Source organism: Rousettus aegyptiacus, unplaced genomic scaffold (assembly GCF_014176215.1).
Source record: "Rousettus aegyptiacus isolate mRouAeg1 unplaced genomic scaffold, mRouAeg1.p scaffold_m13_p_5, whole genome shotgun sequence".
NCBI classification, from domain to species: domain Eukaryota; kingdom Metazoa; phylum Chordata; class Mammalia; order Chiroptera; family Pteropodidae; genus Rousettus; species Rousettus aegyptiacus.
This window is the reverse complement of record NW_023416308.1, coordinates 24616724-24640451: the sequence shown is the minus strand read 5'-3', so window position 1 is coordinate 24640451 and position 23728 is coordinate 24616724. Positions and strand designations below refer to the sequence as shown.

The 23728-nt window shown below is 50.0% G+C and overlaps 1 protein-coding gene across 1 annotated transcript in view; it reads right to left on the bottom strand.

Moving 5' to 3' along the window:
* Nucleotides 1-18260, bottom strand: part of SLC37A2 (solute carrier family 37 member 2) — a 29124-nt gene extending 10864 nt beyond the window's left edge. The window contains exons 1-11 of the mRNA XM_016122645.2: nucleotides 18110-18260; nucleotides 6602-6683; nucleotides 6005-6098; nucleotides 5775-5853; nucleotides 4361-4496; nucleotides 3878-3954; nucleotides 2958-3124; nucleotides 2456-2493; nucleotides 2015-2167; nucleotides 1603-1693; nucleotides 79-141 (exon numbers count right to left, since the gene is read on the bottom strand). Coding sequence (XP_015978131.1) covers nucleotides 79-141; nucleotides 1603-1693; nucleotides 2015-2167; nucleotides 2456-2493; nucleotides 2958-3124; nucleotides 3878-3954; nucleotides 4361-4496; nucleotides 5775-5853; nucleotides 6005-6098; nucleotides 6602-6683; nucleotides 18110-18168 — 1039 coding nt within the window. The 5' untranslated portion in view covers nucleotides 18169-18260. The remainder of the gene's footprint in view (nucleotides 1-78; nucleotides 142-1602; nucleotides 1694-2014; nucleotides 2168-2455; nucleotides 2494-2957; nucleotides 3125-3877; nucleotides 3955-4360; nucleotides 4497-5774; nucleotides 5854-6004; nucleotides 6099-6601; nucleotides 6684-18109) is intronic.
* Nucleotides 18261-23728: the final 5468 nt, after the last annotated feature.

The following is a 23728-nucleotide window of genomic DNA, read 5'->3' as shown; positions in this document are numbered from 1 at the left end:
TCTGATGCTACCGGCCCAGGTCACGCTCCACCACTAAAGAAAAGTGCAGCCTAGAGGCAGAGCAGGGAAGGGCCTCACCTATGATGCCACCAACATCAAAAAGTGTAGACAAGTCCCCAGCATCCTTGGCATTAAAGTGAGCTGTGGAAAACACAAATATGTGGTAAGACCTGAGGGCTCAGGGCCAACATTCTGCAGTGCCACAGCTAGATAAAGCAGAGCACCTGACCAGGCCCACAGCCTCCTTTTTCAGGGAAATGACCGGGCAAGGTCACGGGTGAGTTTGCAACAGTCTGTGACCGGATGGCCGCTCTGGCCCCCAGTCCTATGCTGCCTTCTCCTCCTGCAGGATGGCCTTGACCTCTCAGACTAGCCCTCCCTTGAAAGCACTGGGATCTGACCCAAAAGCCCTGTCCCACTGGGCCATGCTCCCCAGGGATACAACTGCTCTCACTGAGCCTCAGCTCGAGCAGCCAGCTCCTACTCTGCCCCCGACAGAGTGGTAGGCACCCCCAAGGGTCTTCATATCCATTTGAGATCTCTGCTAATCAACAGAGCTAGGAAAGAGACTCAGAGAAAAATGAGGACTTCGGGTTCTGGGCCTTGCCCTAGGATTAGAAAAAGACTATCCAGAAGCTTGAGTTGTAGCCCAACTCGCAAGGTTGACTCATATTCTAAAGTCAGCACCAAGACCACAGAAGAGTCCCCATGTTCACAAAGCAGCCTTGGGGCTCCCCCTCTATCTTTGAGAGAGGTTTCAGATAGAGCTGAGGGGCAAGTTACAGCTTGAAATCTGGCCCTGACTAATTTCCATGCTGCCCAGTTCAGAGCAAGTATATTACCCTCCCATGAGTCTTGGAGGAAGCAGTGCAGCCGGGGTCAGGGGCCTCGGCCCTGACGGAGCTCTGAGGCTCGGAGGCTAGGGCAGGTGGGCTGCTCCCTGAGAGAGTAGCCACCTGGCCTATGAAATAGCAGATAGCAGAGACTCAGGCCAGGTAGACGTAAACATCCTTTTCAACCACAAAAGTGACCTCTCCTTATCTGTCCCTCCTTGGACAGGGGCAAGGGCAGGGAGGGTAGGCCCAAGATAGGCAATGCAGCTGACTCAGCACAGGGCAGAATCCCATGAGGCTCTGGGCAGCCTCTTGGGAAAGGAGAACAATGTTCACCGCCAGGCTACAAGCATTGGGGATGGTTCACCGGGCCTCTTCCTTGGGTTGGGGGAGGCTCAGGGGACTCCAGGAGGTATTCAAAAGATAGGCTTTTTCTAGCACCCACCAATCCCACCCATCTATGAGCCAAAGAGGCTGGAGGTGCGTTTCTCCTACACTTAAGGCTGGAGAAGTTAGGGAAGATCACAGAACAGAGCTTGGAGTTCCTAACCCCCAACTCAGTTCCAGGGGAGGAAAGTTGGCTGGAATCAGGGTCTCGGGGCTAGTAGAAAAGGTTCAACTTCCCACCAAAAAATAAATATATCCTTTTGCCCTAGGAGAGGCTCAGCAGAGATCCTTCCTATATCCTGGAATCATATGCATCACATGACAGATTCTCTCCGCCTCCAGAGACCCCTTCCTCACCTCTTCCTCCCCTCCTGGCACTTACCCACATTGAAGATGTAGAGGGGAAGCCAGTAGAGAAAGGTGTAGCTGACCAGCTTGGCAAAGAGCAGACACAGGGAGAACTCGATCACGCCCTGGGGAGCGTAGCAGAGGGTATGATGGGAAAAATGCAGGAGATCCTTGTCCAGGGCAGCCCCAGGGGTGGCTGAGCACCACCCCAGCACTGTTCATGCCCCTCCGCACGGGGCACTTCAAGTGCACATCCACTCTCAACGAAAGCCACGTGCCTGCTGTTCTAATGCTGCGTCAAGACGAGCCTCCCTTATACCTACCCTCGGCATCTCCTGTCAAGAAATTCTGGAAGCCGTAGATCACCCTCGGCATCCCCATCTCCTGATACCGAATGGAAAAGTCTAGAGAGCCTCTCTCTCCCCTTCATGCCCCCAGCTTCTCACCGGGATCATGAGCGCGCCAAAGAAGCTGATGGCAGCAGGCTGAGCACTTGGCTCCTTGGAGCATCTGGTAGTTGTCTCAAGGCTGCTCTCCTGGTGACAGTAGGGGCTATTCCCAGGGTTCTCAGGGTAGTTCTGGTTCGCTTCCGGCCCGCTCTGAACAGAGATGAGACCTTGCTGTGGGCATACCTATGTTCCACCCCCTGCCAGCTGTGGGGATAACCCCCAAGAGAGGCAGGGGCTCCCAAGCTGGAAGAGGTGCACATCCCTCTCCTGGACTAGTCTAACTTCCTGCAGGCCCATTGGGCTGTTGCGGACGCGACCCAAGGGCCTGACATTGGGCCTGTGACGTAACTATGGGCTCCGGGCTCTCTCCTCCAACTCTCCAGTTCTGTCTGGGGATGGAATAGGAGAGCAGGGAGTGGGCTGGGGACTCCCACTCACGTGGTGCTGAGGGGAGCTGCAGTCCACGTCTTCGGGATCTAAAAAAGAAAAACCTTCTAAGAAGGTTTCTGAAGACCAGGCCCTCCCCCTTTCACTGGGACTAGTCTCCACACCCAAAGCTTCCTAGACGTCCGTTCTCTTGCTACGAAGTTGCCCTACGACCTGGCCTAGCTCACAGGCTGTGAGTCAGGGAACACGGATGCGAACAGCAAATGCATGGAACATCCTTTCCACCTCTCCTTTCCCTTCTGCCCCCTCATATTCTGCCAGCATCTGCCAAGCACCGACAAGGGGCCAGGCATCCTAACTACCTGTCATCGAAACCTTCGGCAACCCCGGGAAGTGTATGCTATTAGTCCCATTTACAAATGAGAAAACTGAGGCTCAGAGAGGTTGCTTGTCTCACATCTGGTCCTCCAACTCCTTGACCAGTAACCTTCCCTCTATAGCCAGTTGCCTTCTCTCAGAATTATGGGCTCTGTGGGGAGGAAGGTTCACTCACACTCAATGAGGAAGAAGAAGGTGACGATGCCCATGGCAGCGGTGATGATGCCTGGCACCACGAAGGACAGGCCCCACTGCCCGCTCACCCAGATGCCAGCGATCAAGGAGCCCAGGATGTTGCCCACGGACGTATGGGAATTCCAGATGCCCATGATGAAGCCCCGCCTGGAAGGAAGGAGAGAAGACAGGAGGGGGAAGAGAGGAGAGCAGAAAATTAAACAGGAAAGCAGAGGGTTCACTGCAATTGCCCCACCTAATGCAGAAAACTGACTGCCTACAGCTAGGCCTGGGGTCCCTGGGCCAGCTCACGGGGCTTCCCAAGGGAGCTCTTGCGGCTCCTGGGGGTTGAGCACCCACCCTCTCTCTTCTCTCTTGCCTATGGTGGTCACTCTAAAGCACTAGTATTCAACCGCAGGGGACAATGGCAATGTCTGAGGAGTTCTGATTGTCGCAGCTTGGGGCGTGCTAGTGGCATCTAGTGTGTGGACGTTGCTAATATCCCGCAATACACAGGATGACCCCCGCAACAAAGAATCGCTCGGCCCAAAAGTCAGTAGTGCTAAGGTTGATACACCCTGCTGTAAAGCAACGTTTTCTGCACAAAAGCCAGTTCAGGAAAAAGCAATACAATTTTATAGGCTTCATTTTTGCCTTCATGCAAAATGGAAATTTATCTAGTATAAGGAAAAAGCATAACTAAAGTTGCTGTTTCATGGGTTAAAACCTAATTAATGGAAAATCGATACTGCTTTTTCGTCACTAAACTGTGTGTATCTTACTCAGCATGTGAAAGTCATCAAGATGAAGGCAAGTTTCTAAACTCTCACCTTGAAATCACATGAGGGTGCCACGAGTGGCCCCCTCACCACCCCAGCCCTCCCAGGGAACCTCCCAGTCCCGCTCCCTTGTCACACTCACTTCCCCTTCCCGAACCAGTTGCCAACGCAGGTCACAACCGAGGGCCAGCCTGTGGTCTGGACGAGACCATTACAGATCTGCAGGGAGAGAGGAGGCAGCTGAGACAGGCCGGGTCATGCTGCCAACTCCCTTCTCTGACCCCTCAGTATCATGGTTGAGGGGCACCCCCAACAGACCACACCACAAATGCCTTCCCTCACACACAGACACCCCCTATTGCCCTCTGGCTGCAGAACCCCAGCCTGTCAGGCATCTCGGGTGACCTCAAGGTGGTGCTCAGCGTAGGCTTAGGGAGTGAGCAAATGCGTGACCCTGGGAGGTGGAGAGTCGGACTCTGCGGAGCATTATAGAGGAGCCCTGGGCAGGGCAGGGTGTGCAGGGCCCCAATCAGCCATGACCTGGGGGCGGCTGATAAGGACTAGAGCCCCCAGGGTCTTGTCTGTGCTGGGAACAGAGGCCCAAGAGCAAGATGGAGGCTCATACCTGAATGAGCACAAAGTACCAGAGCACGTGGATGTTCCAGAAATATCCCAGGCCAAAGAGCGAGGTGAAAAGGCCACTGAGCAGCATTCCTGCTGAAAGGTAGTAACGGAGGGGGAGCCGCTCCCCAAAAATTCCACTGGGGAAGAGAGAGTTGGAGTTGCAGTTAACCCCCGCTATCTGCACTCCTCAGCTCTCTGCCTCCATTCCTTCCCCCACCCATTCCCTCGTCCTACGCCCTCATCGGAGGGATTGGCACCGCCATCCTCAAGCCAAAAACCAGGGAGCTACCTCAGTTTCCTGCCTCTCCTTCCCACCCTTCACATTAGATCTGCAAAACCCGCCCATTCTGCTTTTAAATAGTTCTCCAGCGTGTCACCTTTTTTCCATTCCCATTTCTACTGTTCTAACTCAAGCGTTCCTCAAAACTTAGCTGGACGATTACCAATCCATTCCTGAGCATGACCAGGCCTTCAGTCTGCCTTCCATTCCCCTCAGTGTGACCCGTCTGAAATGCGAATCTGACCGTGACGCCCTGAGTAAGACCCCTCAGTGCTCTCCTGTGCCCGAGGCCTGGCACGCATGACCTCATTCTTCGGCCCCGTCTCCTACGACCCCCTTCGATCTTTACACTCTGGTCAACCTGCTACTGGTCCCCCACCTCTCCAGATCATGCTGTTTGATGCTCCCTTACTTTGTGCATGCCATTCCTCCTGCCGAGCCTCTTTTCCACCACCAAATCCAATTGCTCTGCATCAGTGCAAGTATCATCTCCTCCAAGAAGCCTGCCTTAAGCTCCCTTCTCTAATCCCAGCTCAGACTAAGTAATCGCCTCTCTGAGCCCCCAGAGCGCCCTGGAGCCACCTCTGTCAGAGCTACCACACTGTTTGTAACTAGCCACTGATGAATCTCGGTCATCCCATTAGGCTGTGAGCTTGTTGAAGGCGGTAGCTGCCTTAATTCACCTTTGATTCCATGGTGACAAGCACCACGCTTGTTGTGTAAAAGCCATACCCGCCGTGCTAATTTAAGGCCAGAACAGGACGGGGTTTCCTAACCATCTCTGTGTCCAGGGCCACCCTTGAAGGATCCTGATCCAGGACAAAGCATATTCTAGCTATACTACCGACACTGACATCTGAGTGAATAACTCAGAAGAAGCATCCAGGAAAGGCTTTCTAGGAAAACGAACTACTAAAAGTGGGAGTCGGCCAGGCGAAAGAGCAGGCTCAGGGACCCAGGAAGAAAACGAGGGTGGCTGCGGGCTGATGGCACATGCAGAAGTCTTGGTCTTATTTCCACCTGGAGAGCCCTTACCTTTTTCACGTTGACCCGGCTACCTCTGGGATAGTTAGCAGAGGGAGCAGCTCTGAACCACCCTGCTCTGCGGTGGTCACAGGCATTGCCTCTGTCTTACCTGATGAACATGCCGATGGCATAGGCCACGAGGAAGGCATTGTCCACAGCCCCCAGTAACTCCTTGTAATTGCTCTTGTCTGAAGGCAGACGAGAGAGAGAGAGAGAGAGAGAGAGAGAAAGAGAGAGAGAGAGAGAGAGATGTTGCTTGGCTGTCCCTGCAACAACCCTGGACAGCCCCTTCCTGGGGAAGGGAACGGGGAGTGGGGAACCAACTTGCCCCATTCTTACCAAACGGACTCCAGTCACACCACGTGGTGTCGTTGGGATCGTGGGTGTCGTTGAAGGGCCTGATTAATTCTGAGCAGTTCTGGTGCAGACGGCTCTGGACACGCGATGGGATAAACAGGTCAGGCGTCATCTCATAGCCCCAGAGCCCACTCAGCCCAGAGAGGAGCAAGCGACCTCCCTGCCCCGCCATACCAGCACCACCGCCTCCCCACTGGACTCCTTGCTCCTTCCTCTGGTACCTTCTCCTACGGGAGCTGGCTGTAGGGGCAGGTGGCCACATCAGACCCTGAGTGAAGGGCAGGGCAGGGAAAATCTATGAGCAGAACCCACAGAGCCCGGGGCTCCTGCTCTTTCGATTCACCCGTAGCCACCGACACTGCCATCTTGGTGAATAAACTCAAAAAGAGTATCTAGGGAAAGTTCCCGGGAAAAAAAGAACTACTAAAAGTGGGAGCCGACCAGGTGAAGAAGCAGGCTCGCCGATCATGGTAAGGGAAGAGAATGGCCCTGGGCCCAATTCCAGGCTGTGACTAAAGTGTTATTTCTGCGGGTGCCCAGCATCTCCTGAATTGTTCCTCACCGCCAGGCCAGCCTCACCTTGACAATGCTGATGGGCTTCCTGGACATGTGATAAGAGGTATAAATTAAGAAGGTGAGCAGCAGGATGAAGCCTCGGTACCTGCAAGGAAAAGTAGGCACCTGGATTAGCGGGAAGATCGGACCCTACGCCCTGTATCCCCCCTGTGCCCGCTCCGACAGCCCCACCAACTCTCTACCTTTGGGCTCCCCTCTAAACACAAGTTCCTTGGAGCAGAGGCCGAGGGGAGGATGGGAGCCAATGCCCGGAAGCCAGGGTGCTCAGGCAGCCCTATCTCCCTGGTCCCGGCTCCTGAGGCCTTCCAACAGAACGGGCTCAGCACCAGCACGCTGGACAACGCAAACACACTCCCGCTCTTGTCATCTCCCATCACCTCCACGTTCATTTGGCTCACTAAGGGCAGGGTGCCTTTGTGTCCGCTTGTGCGAGACAGATGGGAGCAGAGAGGAAAAATCATTTTTAAAATACCGGCAACGGTGGGACCACCGACGGAAATGCGGCACCAGTGGGGCAGCGGCAGACAGAACCTACGTCCTCTTCCTAGACCCAGCGTCGTCCACCCCACTGGACAGCAGGGTCATCCTTTCCGTCTGTGGCTCATGCATCACATGCGCCCCCTCCCACCCCCCATTTCTCGTCTCATGCACTGGTCTGGGATGGAAAGAACAACTCATCCAGGCACCAGTGAAGTTTCCATGCTCTCTCAGCTGCTCCCCCTCTCCTGAGGGTCTGCGGAAGGGCCTCGATGCCCTCCTGAGTCACTGTCTGCTTCCCCAGCCGAGTATCAGCTGAGCTTAGTCAGCTGGGAGCCAGGAAGTACATAGAAAACGAGCCTTAAAATTAACCTCTGGTCCCGGAGAAAGGGCCAGGTATTCAGGAAGAACCAGAGCCCTATTTCATTAAAGATCTCACAGAGAAGGTTGGAAAAGTAGGGTGGGCGGGGCCCCGAAGGCCTCGGCAGTCCCTCCGCTCTGCGAACCGAAGGGTTTTAAGGACACTGCAGGCTCATGCTGCCCTCTCTGGGGATCTGCCTCCAAAACCCAAACCCACTTCCTCCAAATGTGTCATGAAGGCTGACGCTTGTAAAATGAAGGGGAATTTCAGCAGAGCCTGAATTTAGGTTGGACTCACTGCACCCCTGGACTTGAACTTCCTGCCCGGGTTCTCTGTCTCTATTCTCTCCACTGCCCCCAGTTGATCTTCTTAAAAGAATGAAGTACACACCAACTCCATTACCTGGCTTAAAATTTTTCAGCGGCTCTCCACTCTGTTAAGAAAGAAGTTCAGTCTGGATTTTACGCTCTTCTACAGCCCAGCCCCTCTGGGTACCAGTTCCCGAGGGTGCATGGCTGAATCACAGAGAGGGAAAGCTCTCCGGGAGAACTTGGAGTGCCTCAGCTGGCCTTCTCCGAAGAGCAATGGGTAGAAGAAGATTATAGCCCTACAGGTACCTCCAACCAGGTGTCGTGCCTGGGAGTCTGCCCGGTCTGGGGAAAAGCTGAAAGCTTTGAGTAGTGCCTCGAATTTACTGGGTAACCAAAGGCAAGTTCCTAAACCTTTTCTGCGCCTGGCTTCCTCATCACTTGCACATGGATGAGAGCACCAACCACAGCTATCTCAAGGATCGGTGAACACAATATTACTCCCACCCTTGTCTCTGTGGTGTCACTTTTAAGACCCAGGGACTTGGCCTATCTTGGCTGCCTCATGGATGCAGCCACGGGAGTGGTGACAGGTCAGATGTGGTCTGGGTGTGAATAGCCCCGGAGGCCCCACGGAGGCCCCTGGCTCTGACTGTTCTCCCGCCACAGGCCCAGCAGGGAGGCCTTCAGCAGCTATGGAGCCCGGTGCTGCATAGGAAGCCAGGCTGCAGCTCAGCGGACGTGCTGAGCCCTCCCGGGAGCTGGTCGGAGCCAGTGAGGGACCCAAAGGCCCAGCCCCATTGCCAGCCACCCTTTCCTCCCATCCCGACTCCCACCACCACACCATTCAACGCCAGGCTCCCAGACCCGCCCACCTAGGAAGGCCCCAGACCACCCTCCCTTGGCTTTCCCCTGCTGTGTATGTGTGTGTGTGTGTGTCCCCCACACACACACACCCGTGCTCTTCCTTCTCTGTTCCATGCCTCTCTCAATGTGGACTCCTTTCCCCACCCTGGGAGGAGGAGCTGTGCCAGAACAGCAGACCCGGCAATGCCTGACTCTCTCCGGCAGAAACAGGACTGCTCCCCCACCCACATCCACACATGTGCCCACCAGGACCCAGGCGTAGGCATCGCTCTAGGGATCCAGCAATGAGCAAGAGATACCGTAACAGATACCTCTGCCCTCCGGGAGCTCCCCAGGGAAGTGGGGAGACAGACAGGATTGAGGCCGCAGTTCTGCAAAAACGGGCAGCCCTGCCTGACATGGAAGCGCAAAGGAGAGACGCCGAGCCCAGCTGGGGTGGGAGCGGTGTCCGGGAAGGATTCTTAGAGCTGAGGCTTTAGTCGAATCTTCAAAAACAAGCAGGAGAAGCCGGGTCAACCAGTGCTGGGGCAGGGAGCGTGTCCAGGGACAGGGAAGTGCGTGTGCAAAAGCAGAGAGCATGAAATAACACTACCTGTTTGGAGGACTCTGCGTGGTTCAGGATATCTGGAAGGTGGGACTGAGCAAAGCGTAAAAGGTGAGGCGGCTGGGAAGGAGGCAGGGGACAGGTCAGGTGTGCCAAGTTGTAGAGTTTAAACTATCTCTCGAGGGTGACCATGGTGGAAAGTCATTGAAGGGGGCTGGGATTTACTGGGTCAGAGAGGTCTGGACACTACCCAGGTGAAGCTGGGTGAGACCCTGAGCCTGGGGATTGCTTTGGGAAGCCCCAGACGGGCCTCCTCACTGAGGACGGGCCGGCTTTCTCTGCCTTTCCCATCCTGCGAGCTCCTCCCAAGGCACACAGCGACACCCGGGGGACCCTCCGTGCTGCATTTCAGGGAGTTCTTGTCTATGGGAGAGAAGATCAAGGCCTTAGGAATCGGTCAAAACCTGGCTTCACTCCTTACACGGTTTGCTCATCCGAAAAGTGGAGAGTTCACGACCTTTCTCACGGGGTTATTGACAGGTTAGTGAGATGAGGCAGACAACAGATCTTAGAAGTTCCTGACACTAGGTGTACAGCTACTATTGTTTCAAAATTTCAGACGAGGAAGAAGAGCTGGAGGGGGCTGAGGCAGCCCCGTGCTGCTCTGTTACGAGAGGCGGGCAGGGGTGGGGGCTGGCACCACACTCCTCCGCGTGGTGGGGTTCCAGACCCTGGATGCACTGGAAGGAAGGAATCTGGAGGTCAGCATGCCCCCCTTCCCCATTTCCCCGGCACATGTACCTAGGCTAGGCGAGCTACTAGTGCCCTCACCTTGCCTGGGGCAGGCTGCAGTGTCTCTGGGGAAGCCTGCAGTGAGGCAGAGCAGAGTTTCCCGCCTGCTGGGGCCCACCCACAGGCTGGAGCAGACAGGGCAGCTCAGCAGAGGTCCACACTGACATCCTGACCTGTACAACTCCAGCCTCGTCCTCCTCCGGGGGCCTGGCCTACCCTTTCACCCAGCTCTTACCCCAGCCCCCAGTAGAAAATCTGACAACCAAAAGAGCAGGGCAGTCATGATTCTTGGGGGACAGGAGGTCCTCAACTGCACTATGTCATCTTAGGCCTGGCACTGGCCTTCTCTGGGACTTCATGCCTGGACTGAGAGTGACAGAGGGAAGAGATCAGAGCATATAGTCCAGTCTTGTTTATGTTCTACTTCGTCAGCAGTTTTGAGAAAAAGGCCAAGCTGTCACAGTCCAGAGGAGACTGAGGACATCCGTCAGGTTAAGGCTGGGCTAAGCTGAGGCCAAGGCTGCCACGCTCACAATAATTCACAGGAAAGACAGCTGACACACTCCTGCAGCACACAGAACCGCAGGTTTCACTTCTCTTCTCAAAAGCCCTTCCTGCAGAATCAAGAGGCCCCAGAGGGGCAAATATAAACAGCTGAGCTTTGCTGAGCTACCCCAGGGTGGCTGCGAGGGGGAAGGATGGCAGCCCGAGCGCTGGGCCAGGCTGGCCTGGAACGAAGCAAAGACCGAGCAACGTGTGCGGCGAGGCCGCCAGACTGGTCCCGGTGGGGCTGGTCACCCCATGAGCCTCTAAGTCTTTGTTGGCAAGAAGTGACATTTCTTAGAATTCCGCCTTCCCCTACCTGGCACTGGTTACTGAGTAACCAAGTCAGATAAAGAGGTGGATGGGCTATCTCTTAATTGTTAGCTGACAGTCCAACTTATTCTTTCAAAGGATCGTGATAATGGCTTTATTGACCATGTGAAGGCTTTGCACTAGGAATGCTTCTGAGGTGGGGACGAGAACAATTTGTCCCAAAGCAGCGACAGATAAAAAACAAACAAAAAACCCTCTACCACCCACTACCTACTACCAGTACAACAACAGGAAATCACGAGAAACAGCACAGTAGGGGGACACTAACCGTAGGAGATGGCGGGAAGAGGCCCCTTTCTCAGGTGGATACACAGCCAGTCATCCCCAGTCCCTGCATGCCCCCTCCTTCCGTTGCATCCGCATTGCTGACAGTCCCTATCCCAGTGGAAGGCCAATGGGGCTTCAAATTCCTCATCGATCAATCCCCACCCCTCCCCGCCTCAACCAGGGGCTGCTAACCGAGGTCTAGGGCCGCTCAGGCGGCCATATGACAGGTCGGGCTGGCTGTGGCTGCAAGTGACCTTTGTACTTGCCCTGAGGAAATAGACTTAGTGGCCTATTCTTAGATGTGTCTGTTCTGAGATTCAGCAGCTCTGAAAAGGATAGAGGGCTGGGAACAATAAGAAACAGGCTAGTAATAACAGTGCCACCAGCCCACCCTTGCCAAATCTTCTACTGCCACCGAGAGATTTCCTGGTGGGAAAGGCCAGCCTGGGACGGGCACCACAGGGTAGAATCCTGAGCCAGGCCTTCAGTGTCCAAGATGGAACAGGGACAAGCCAGGTCTGGGAGGGCCTCTGAGCACAGAGGACATGAAGCCCTCTTGGGGCAAAGAGCTAGCCCAAAGAATCCTCTACTTGTTAGCCTTCCTCCAGCTGGGACTTGGACACTTGCTCAGAGAGATCAAGTTGACTCAGGGCTTGGCCTCAAGGTCCTTCCTAAAAGAGGGAGGCATTGGCTAGTAGCCACGAGAAGCCCAGGACTTTATAGAATAAATGAGTAGATAAAATAATGATCTTTTTTTTTTTTAGGAAAAGAGAAAAATATAGATTGTTTTGCTTTGAGCAGGAAGCTAAGTAACGGGACCCTGCATGCTCAGACAGAATGTAAAGACATGGCTTTAAGTTTTAGCAGAAGATTTTGTTCGGGCGATGGGCATAACTTGGGAACAGTTGATAGGGTTTGGAAGAGGTGGTCAATGGGTATTGAGTTGGCCTTTCTTCTGAAGAAAGTCTACGCAAATAGCACAGACGAAAATGTGTTGCTGATGGCAGAGCCGTGTCCTGCTCAGGGAGGTAGGATGATGGTCTTCCTCTCAGGATTCTCTGGATGCCTAGCCCCACGCTTCACACTTGTCCACATCTTCTGAGCATGGAGGATCCAGGGAATGAGGCATGAACCAGAGGCCAAACAAGGCAAGAGCAGTAACACTGCCCACTCCCGCTCCACCCCAAACACCAGCTCAGAGATAATCAAATGGGGGCACTGTCCCCTGGGGTCTGTCCTCAGTTCTGTTCCTCTCAGACAGCTCCACTCTCATCTCAGCGCTCACTGGTACAGCTGGACTGGAAAAAATAAGGCCTCGGCCAACCACTTAGACCATTACCAAACCCTTGCTGCCTTCTAGACCAGTGCATGGGGCCTGAGTCAGATAGCCCCACCCAAAGGCAGGGAGGTGCACACCCATCTGCTCTGTAAGGATGGAAAGAGGAAACTGCAGGGCGGAAGAGAAAGCAGAGCTGCTGGGGGAGAGGGCGGCAACCATGCGAGGGGGTGGGGGAGGGGAGCCGCAGGCCCCTGTGCTCTGCAGGACCAGCCCTGACCTGGGAGGCAGCAGGAATGGGGCAAGGATAATGGGCTCAGCTCTCCAGGTTCTGCTCCAGGTTCTCCTTCCTTGTCACAGCAGCTTCTCGCTATCAAAGTTCATTTTAAGAAGCCCTTTCTGCTACTCTTACCAGATACCTCTGTGCAGTTACCAGGAAAACAAGACAAGAGAAAACTGTCTTGGCAGCATTGGGGCCCCTGCTCTGAGGCCATCACAGAATAGGGAAAAGAATGTTAGACTTAGACCAAAAGAGGCTGAGTCTTAATTTCTTGTTTCTGCTGCTTACTGTGATCTTGGGCAACTTGTTTAACCTTTCTAAGCCTCACTTTAACTTTTCTTAAATAAGGTAATAAACTCCTGCCACACACAACTATTATAAGGATTAAATGAGATAACAACGGCTCTGGCAGTGTGAGCCCTCGGCAGACTCTGAGGGCAGAGCCGTTCATCCTAGCAGCAGCCACTAGCCAGCCCTGGCCTTTCCGGCTCACAGGGAAACAGTCCAGTGTTGGGGAAAAACAGTAAGGTGAGTTCACAGCGTCAGCTTTCTTTCCAGCCTTTCCCTCTCCCCGTTCCTGCTCATCCAGCTGGTGCCTCATCCCACAGGCTTCTCTCCTCCCTTTCTTGAGCTGTTCCCTATCACAGGGCCTCAGGAAAAAGGCCCGGCCCTATAAACACCAGCCCCCCATCATCTCTCTGGCAAGATGCTCATGTTGCCAGCTGACCCCAGACATGCTCACACAGACGCTAGCACAGAAGGCAGGACACTGGCCAGGCCCAGGGCTGGGAAGGACTCTGAAACGCCATGAACTAGCTATCCACCCCATTCCAACACAGAGGGTCTGACAGGAAAAGGAAGGGCGGAAGCTCCGCAGCCCCTGACTTTTGCTTGCACACTCGTGCTGCCTGCCTCTTGGCCTCATCTCCAGGAACTAGAGATTCTCCTTCAGCACCCTGAGCTCCTGCAGCTGCAGCTACATGTTACTGTCTTGAATAGACAGGCAGCACCGTCACTTCCAGGCCTTTGTTTCTCAACCTCTCTCTGCTCATAACACCTCCAGCTCCACCAACTCACATGCTACCTTTTCCTCCTAATGAAGTGGGGAATCTCTCCAAAGAAACTCACAAGCATCTAGCAATTACCAAGTGCTAACTGGAAGCTGAGCACTGGGCTAAGTGCTTTAAATGTCTTCTCATTTCATTTCACCAAAACCCCGTGGTAAAGGTACACTGTTATTTCCATTTTACAGACAAGGACCCAGAGCCTTAGAGAGATTACGTAATTTGTCTAAGGCCAAACTGTCACGTGATCTTTTCCCCCTTCCACCCTCTCATCTGGAGGACAGGGACTTGGAAAGACAGGGGTTTGGGAGTCAGGCTAACCTGGATTCATACTCCAGGTCAGCCATTTATGAGTTGTGCGATGCTGGACAAGCAACATAGCTTCTCAAGAAGTAGCTTACCCATATGTTAGGTGGGGGAAACCTTGCAGTGAACTACCAATAAACAAGGCCTGATGCAAAGTAGTAGAAAAAGCAAAGAAAGTAGTAGTCAATAATTAATGTTTATCCAGTGCTTAACATGAGCCTGGCATTGATCTAGTACTTTGCACATTGCATCTCGATGAATCTTTACAACAATCTTATTAGGTGGGTATTATTAATATTCTCACTTTATAGATGAGGAATCCAAAGTTCAAGCCCAATCTGCCTTAGATATGCCTAGGCAGTCTAGCCACATCTGCTTTCTTCACTTCACTTATACGCCCAACTTGGAGACATGCGAAGCAGTATCTCTGATGATAAGAGTACACACCCTGTCTCCAGCCTAATTCTTTGACTGGAGAAGGTAGGACCAGGTCTTACTTACCTTCGTGACCTCAGAGCTCAACATAATAATGTGCAAACAGTAGAAACTACATTGGCATTTAGTGTTTGATAGGAGTCCAAACCTACACTCACGACGAAAGAAGCAGGAGCACTCCCCATCAGCTGCAGGGGGTAAGAAAGTCCACATACCACGTTTATCCTCTAGAACCCATTGGACTTTTACCGATGAGGAAACTGAGGCTTAGAGAAGTTAACTGCACAAGGCTCGCAGTGGTGAGAGGGTTCCAGGCCAGATCTGTCTTAAGCCTGGGAGACGCGGGAGGACACAGGGGTTGGACTCCCACTCTAAGAAGTATGTGAATGACACATCGTGTCGTGTGTGTTCGCGAGCTCTTCTAAAATGCTGGTGTGAGACAGGCTGTTTACAATTAGAGACCCTCCCTGTCCCCCATTTTCTCTGAAATATAAATTACTTTGGTTAAAGGGTATAATTAATATCTATGAATAAAAAGACTCTACTAGGCACATTAGTGGCAGAGAGGCACAACTTTGGATACTCTGTAATGAGATGTGTTTATGTTTATTGAGAAAAAAAGAGAAGTTTTATCCTAAAGTAAAATGACCGTTTGTTCCATAATAAGAAAAAGGACAATGAAGGACAAAATCTGAATGGATAAATTTGTAGGTTTGTGGAAAGGGACTTTGATTTGCCTTGAATTGTAGTATATACAAATGAGTCTGAAAAGAAGCACTTAAGTTTGTCAAAGCTGGCTCAGTTTTTATTTTATTTATATTTTTTAAAAGGTTGTGGTTGCTTTAGTATCAAATGTTATGTCAATGCAAACGTAGAATCTGGTTTTCTCTGTTAAAATGACAAAATTTTATTGAATATCGGTTATCAGCCTGCTACTAATGAGAAGCTGTAAGATGTTATCGGTCATAAATTAATCCATGCCTTTTTAGGTCTTTGTCACCCACAGATAGTTTTTTTATTATTATTATTATTCTGATACTTCCTAAAGGCTCTGTAATCAGTTACAGGCCAAAGATTTTATCTTTAACAACGAAGAACTGTCTCAGGAAAGCACTGTACCAGGCACTTGCTCTTGGGCACAAGCTTCTAATGGCATCACTTAGACATCTTTAAAGACATGCCAATGGGCTGAGTCAGGGTTTCCAAAACTCTGTAGTCAAGAAGCAGACAGGTCTATGAGATTGTTAATCTGATTCAGCAGAGCAAAAATAAACTGATGAGGGATGACTGCTGTTTGTGTTTGGAATATTGTTGGTGTTGTTCTGGTGTTCTGTTTTCTGGATATATAAGGAAGCTCTTTCCCTTTCTTCTTAAGCTATCCATAACCCATAACAATTTAGTAGACTCTGTTTTGTAAACTGAAATGAAACATTTGTAAATATCTTATCTCCCTACCTGATTCCCCAGAATCCAAGAACTTTTGTTGAGTCTTCTTGGCTTTTCATAGCAATAAGGTTATTTGCAAAAGTTCAATAAGAATCTGTCCTCTTTTTTTTTTTTTTTAAAGCAGGGCATAATTAGATAAATTGGTTGTGCAACCCAGGCCTTCCCTGGAATGTAGTAATTGATAATGATGCTAATTTAATCAGATATAACCAGCCCCTTTTAAGGTCAACTGTATTGAGCCAATACAAATATAAACCCTCCCAAGAAAACTGGCTTACTGTGTTTCCTTACAGGCAAATAAGGAAGGTCACTTTCTGGCCAGCCCAAAAAACTTAGAATATTTTGGGGACCTTGAGAAGAGAAGAATTTACCAAATGTATAAAAGTACAGCAGATAAAACTTAGTGGAGAGAGTTTCTTGACTTAGCTTCCTAATTCAGAACAGTAAATAATAACAAACTTTTAGAAGTCCAATCTAAGATTCCTTATGAAAACTTCCAGCAGAGCAAACTTAACAAGGCCTGTATTATAAATTAACACTCTTGCTGCACCTATACAATCAGATCAAATCTAATGAGATCAACTTTATTTTATGACCAAGAATAATCTTTTTGTGACTATTTTTGATCAAAGCAGGGAAGACTGCAGAAAAAATTTTGTGTTTCACTGGAAAACTGTGCATCATCTAGAGGTCTCCTCTCCAGGTTATCTGATTCTAGCATCTAATTAACCTTGGGCTATTTTACAATGCTTTGAAGTGGTAAGAAATTAAATCATACAAAATATGTCTGTGAACTCATAGAACTTCAATAGTCTTTTCTCCCAACTTGTGGAAAGACCAGTTTTGCCTCAATATTCCTGATTTATAAATGGGCATGTTCTTTGTATAATTTCTATTTTAAATTGTGGTAAAATATATGGACCATAAAATTTACCATTCTAACAATTAATTGAACAGTGCAGTAGCACTAACTCCCTTCATATTGCCGTACAGCCATGACATCCATCTCCAGATTTTCATCCTCCCAAACTGAAACTCTGTCCCCACTAAATAATAACTCCCCATTCCACACCCCACCACCACTAGATTTTCTTTTGAACTGATTTTAACATCTTTTGGATCCATCATTATGAATAAAATAAAATCTTAACACATGTTCATTTTTATATCCTTGCGAGAGTCAGGCTGTATCTTTTTCTGAAAAAAATTTATATATAGATATCGATATCGATATCGATATAGATATAGATATAGATATAGATATATAGATATAGATATAGATATAGTAACAGTCCCAAGCTCATAAAGGACCAAATTAATCATCTAAATAAGTGAAGAAAGCTGGAAGTGATGAAGACTGTCACCTATAGGAAAGTGCCCAGGGTACCCAACCTTCCCGATTTGCCCAGGATTGAGGGATGGAAATGTGGAATTTTCCATTTTTAAACCAGAACAAGTTAGCCATGTTAAGAGCACCTGCCCTTTCTAATGAGGACGCCTTAAGTTCTATTAATAAAATTTGGCAATTTAGGCCTGGTAGTGCTACATCATCTGTTTTTCAAGAGAAGACATGAATCTGGCTATTTATGTTGAAATTTATAATTTGTAAATGATGGCAACTAACACAATATTAAAAAAAAAAAAAAAAAAAACTGTGCAGACCAAGCAAACTGCTCCAGTGTGTGCCCTCTCCTGAAAGTTCTGTCCTTCCCTCCACCCCGCCCCCGCCTTGAGTGGCCTCCTCGGGGCTCCCTTGGTCAGGAGGAAAGCTACTATGGACACGGCTCTCCTACTGGGGGCGACTACCCGGCTGAGGAGCTGCTGCCCCTCTGATCTGAGAGGTGAGCCCTCCTCCCCGCGGGGTCCCTCGAGTCCTGGAGCCTCTCGAGGCAAGCTCCCAGGACCGCTGAGTTCTGGCCTTTGCATTATCCAAGGGCAAAAAAAGACCAGAAGGGACACTCCACGACTCCAAAGGCCACTTTTCAGCAACTCCACCACCCAGGTCTCGGTTTCCTGGCCCGCAAGTACATGTTCACCCAGGCGCCAGGCATCTATTTTCACCTTCCTGCCGGCGCCGCTGAAGGAGCCCAGACTCATTGCGGCCGCTGCCCGCTGCCCGCCACCGGGTCCTGGTCCCCAGGTTCCCTGCCGGCTGCCCCGGCCTAAGAGAAGCTGTGGGGCCGGCGCGCTTCCCTCCCGCAGCCCCGCTCACCAGCTGTCCCTGGAGAAGGCGCGGAGGAACCGGATGCCCAGAGCCAAGGAGGACCGCATCTTGCTGGCGGCTGCCCGAGGCAAGTGGCGAGGTAGACCGAGGAGGGTGCAGAGCCGTGCGGCAGCAGGGTTTAAATGCCCCGCCGGCCCGCCCGCCCCGGCCCCGCAGTCCCAGGCCCGGAGCCCCCGCCCCCTTGCACCTGACCGCCCTCGGGGTCCGGCCCAGCGCAAACCGACTGCCCATCCTCCAGCGGAGATGCCAGCCCCTGGTTCTCTCCTGCTTTGCCCGGGGCTGGGGACCCGTAGCGCACCGCAGCTTCAGGGGCCGCTGCAGCCCGGCGCTGCCCACTCACTCCCCGCGGGAACCGAAAGCGGGATCCCACACTTCTCAGCTCTACGTGACGACCCGATCCGTCAGTCGCAGTTGTTCCTGCGGCGCCTTCCTGTCCGGAGAAGTGGTGGCCCCGACACGGACGAGAAACTGATGCACGCTGGGGGGCTAGAGCTGATGCTCGGTGGTCCCCACATCACACCTCTGAGTACGGGTGTCCCTTGGGGCGCGGGGTGGGGCGGAAGGGGGGGGGTTGTCAGAGAGTTAGGACGCTGGTTCCAAACATACCTCCCGGCCCAGACAGAAGCTTCCTGTTCCACTCATACTCCAGAACATGTGCTGAGCAAGACAAGACCCACCACGCCCCTCACAGAGAGACTGGCCTCCGCATCGCCTCCCGGTCGCAGCGCCACAGCCATTCCTGCTGTCTCTTCTGGAGGCAGCGAAGGGCCCGTCTGGGGCAGAGGATTCTCTGCTCTTAACAGTGCTCCTCAAATTCCCAGGGTATTTCCACCTATAATAAGAAGATACTGTGAGATCTTTGGATATGAACCTAAGGGTAGAAGAGAGAAGCATTCGCCCCGAGAACAAAATTGTTAATAGAACATAAAATAGAATTGTGTTTGTGCAAATGGCTTTCAGCCCTGACCCCGCCCTGCCCCTAATTCCTAGGAGTGCCCAGGCCCTAAGTTCAAGCCCGTCGAAGTGGAGCAAAGGCTCCGCCAAACAGGTTAGGACCCAGAATATGGGCTTGGCTGCTACCAGTGTTGGAACGGAACAAAGAGAGGGTGAGTGAGTGGTAAAGCCCTCTGTGAATGCCAGGCAGTCAGGGTGGGAGTCGGTGGCAAAAATGAAGACAGCAACAGGAAGAGGCCAGGAGGCAGAAGGATAGAGCGGAAAGAAGGGGGCACCGAGCCAATACTAGGTAATAAAAGGTACAGAGAGGCAAATACCAAAGGAAGAGCACAGCTAATAGCAGCTAACTTAATCCTTAATACACCACAGCCTATGCCCAGATGGACATTCATTTCATTCTTATCCATCTGGGGAAGGTTGACTATATGTCCTGGTTTGCCCAGGACAATCCCAGGAGATACTCGCTGTCCTAGAATGTGTGATGAACAAACTCTGGGGTCAGTAACACCCAACAGACATTAAACCTGAAAGGTTAAGTGATGGAAAGCAAACTAGAATGATGAGTTACTATCCGCAGGAAGACAGATACCTGTTTCTAAAGGGCTAACAAAAGGGTGAAGTTGGAATACAAATAAGCCAAGGAAGCAGCTGCAGTTACTTGATGCTACACAGGAGGAGCGCATGGACCTCACCAGAGGAAGAGAAAGGACCATCTCCAGGGCTCCAGAGGTGCTATCCAGACTCCAATAGTATGGAACACTTGTCTTTCCATTTCTGGCAGAGAAGCCAAGGAATAAGGCTCATGATTGCTCATTTTCGCTCCTCTATGGAGACACTGTATTTGTGCCTTCCAGGGGCCGGAACTCTCAGAGAGGTTTTGAGAATGTGCCCTTACAGTGGGGCGATTATTATTCATGGAGTGCCAACAAGCAGCCGGGAGCAGGGCCAGTCCTGAGATAGTCTTTGCCTCAACTCAGTTACTTCCTGGGAATTCCAGCCACATATCCCTGTTCAGGGGTCAGGGCGACAGTTGGAACACTACTGCCAATGTTCCTCGGTCACTCCTGTGGGTAAGCTGGCAATCTCTTTGCTTCCTGCTGCTCAGGAGAGAGCCAGAGAATAATGCTAGGGCCCAGACACTGTCTTCACTCATCTACACAAACTCTCCGCTCCTGCCCTGCCTTCCTGTTATCCGGCACCCCTTTTGCCCCACCTCCTCAAACCCTGCAGGATAGGGACAGCAGAATATGAAGGAAATGAGGAAACAGATAAACTGAATCAGAAACTAAAGGAAAAGATTCTCAGTTCTTGTTGCGGATAGACTTATGTGATTTTCAAAACTGCTTACTATGGTTTCATAGTATCAGACACTTACAAGACAGGAACTGGCAGTTAATGGCCTTTTTGCCTACCAAATACCAGTTCCTACTACTGGGAAGCTTCACTGACTATTCACGTGACATTTTGGGCAGCCAGTTATCTGCTGAGGCCCTTTTAGACATGGCAACAAGTGCCCTCCCTGGTTTTTTCAAAGGGACTGAAAATCTATGAGAACAAGCACTGTAAGAATAAGCCATTGGGCAAAAGAAGCCCAACATTGCATTGCACACACGCAAGCATCATTCTTTGAACACACCTGTCTCCTTCTACTTCTGTCTTACTTAACAGAGACTAGCATGCTTTTTTGTGATAGAATCAAGACCCAGATCCTTGATCAATGGAGTTGGAGTTGGGAATATTAGGAGAAATAGAAATTATTCAACCTTTTAAAGATTTAATTTCATGTTTAGGTTCTTCATTAAGAGGACAAGTGGTATAGTGAAAAGAACATGGGTTTTGAGGCATTGTTCAGATGCTACTACTTTTCAGAACCTCAGTTTCCTCATTTGTAAGATGTGGATGATGACATCTGCTTTGCATGGTGGCTGTAAGAATTTAAAATTTTGCATGTAAAATGTGCTTGGCAACATTAAGTAAGTTTGGTATGTGTGCATGAGCTTATTTATAATATTAGGATCAGATATAAGCATGAGCTTATATATAATATTAGGATCAGATATTGGCTAGATATTGGATAATACAAAATATAGGGGTCAAAGGATCAGAGTTCTTAATAATGTGAATGGGTATAACAGAATAGGTTTGATTTGTGACATCTTTAATATCCCGTGCGCGCATATGTGTATGTGTGTGATTGTGCACATATGGGGGTATGTGTGTGTGTGTGTGTGTGTGTGTGTGTATACAATTTCACTCACTAAGTTATTGTAAGCATCAAGATAACACATGCTGAATAGTTTGGGGCTGACAAAGTTGGATGTATGAGTTAAGTGCCATAAAAATTAAAGATATGTCAGATGTTGAAATCTCACTAAGAAGGGCTGCTATTCAATTTCTTCCAGCCAACATTTAAAACATAGATAAGCAAGGTGACTGTGTATCCAAAAAGATTTATTTTTCAATAAAAGACAATGCTCTGAAAGGGCTTGGCAAAGAGAGTCCTTGCCTTGATATAATTAGTCATGAGTAGGGGCTTTGGTCTATTCATATTTACTGATGGTTCATATCCCCTGAAGAATGGCCTTTGGTTACCACTATCAGCCAGGCAAGGAGGCAGCAGGTATATACAAGGACAACCTGAAAGCAGAACTTCCTCTCAAGAAGGGAGGAGCAGATTTGGCAAGTGGTTAAATTATTACAGTCTCCCAAAGTCACTTTGTTCAGGAGGAAAAATTAAAAGGAATATATGATAATGCTAAAAGGGAGGCAGTCTCAGGAGGCCTAGTCATACAAGCTGAGTACAATTTTTGGTTGTTGTAGTACCTGAAATTAACCATTCACTTGTTCATTTAATAAATACCTGTTAAGTGCCATCTATGTGCCAGGCACAGTGCTATGTGCTGAGGATACACCGATGAATAAGAAAGGCACAGCCCTGAAGCTCAACAATTTACAGTTGAATGGAATACAGATGCATAGAGACATAGATCCACCTCAGAGAGCTCTAGTAGAAGAAATCAACTCAAAAAAGAAATAGCTTATAAAGGTATGTTCATACTGCTAGGGTTACTCGGGAGAGTCAGGATAGGCTTCACAGTAACATAAGATGCATGTTTGAAGTATAACTGGGGACATGCCAAGTCGAGAACAGTAGGACATGAAAAGTACATGTGCACTAGTGTGTGCACAAGGCATGAGAAGGCATGATATATTTAAGAAATGGGACGTGAGAAATTCTGTGTAGCTGAAGAGTATGTGTGCACAATGAAGAACACAGAAGATGTGGCTGTTGTTACTTGTGATGAGATAATGAAAGGCGTTGAAAGTCAATGTCGAGGGATTGGAATCTTATCCTTTGGATGCTTGGGTGTTATGACAAGAGGTTTTTAAGGAGGATTGAGACATGATCATATTTATGTTCTTAGAGGAGAAATGGTCTTTTAAAAGCCCTTGGTCAGACTTCCGGCTCTGAACAAAGATGGAATAGACATGCTTCTCTCTATTCTTCCTGCTAAGTACGGAAAACCTTGGGCATTATATGTGCAACGACATAAGGAAACTCTGAAAAACTGGAGAGAAGAAGGTAAATTAGTGAGGAACCTCGAGCTCTGAGGAAAGACACAGCAGTGATTTGTCTGGGTTTCTTTAGTTTCATCTATCCTGGGCTGGGTGCTGGAGAAGCCAGCAATCCAGAAGAGCCAATGGCACAAACAAAAAGAAAAAAAGACAAAAATGCCAACAAAAGCTTGTCGTATCTAGCTAAAGGAACAAGAAACGCCACAGAAAACACTGCAGAACCACCCCCACTGCTATCAGCAAACGCAAAGTGACTTCTGTTTGTACCTGGCTGTGATGAGGTGTCCCTGAGCTCTACTGTCCGGGGAGCATCAGAGAACTCCAAGCAGGAAGCCAGGATGTTTACCACCTTCCAGTGGTTAATGAGCACCTCGCCCCCACCACTTGTTAGTGGAGTTTGCATCAGGAGCAGTAAGGAGGCACCCTCCCTCTCCCATGCAGGGTTGGGAGAATAGAGGCACAGTAGGGAGTGAGAACACCCACTCTCCAAGCAGTAATGAGATGCCCTTCCCTCACGCTGCAGGGGGAGCAACCTAGGCCAAATAGGAAGCCTGAATTTTTACCGCCCACCTGCCAAAGAGGAGTAAAAACTTGATCCAAATGCATGCTGCCACTTTCTTAAAAAACTAACCATATACTTGCCATACAACCCATTAGTTGCAGTCCTGGGCATTTATTCCTGACAAATGAAAACTTCTGTCCATACAAACCTGTACATAATGTCCTGTATAGCCTATAACCTCAAAAAAAAAAAAAAAAAAAAACTGGAAACAACCAAATGTTTCTTGATAGGAGGATAGTTAAACAAATTGTGGTACATCCATACCATTGAATACTGCTCAGTAATGAAAAGAAACAAACTATCGATACATACAACTTGGATGGATCTCAATGCCATTATGCTGAGCAAAAGAAACCAATCTCAAAAGGCCACACGCTGTGATTCCATTTATATAATATTCTCAAAATGACATAGTTATAGAGATGGAAAACAGATTAGTGGTGGCAGGGATTAATGATGCTGGTGGTGAAGGGGGGTGCAGTGTGGCTCTACAGAGGAACACCAAGGAGTTGTGG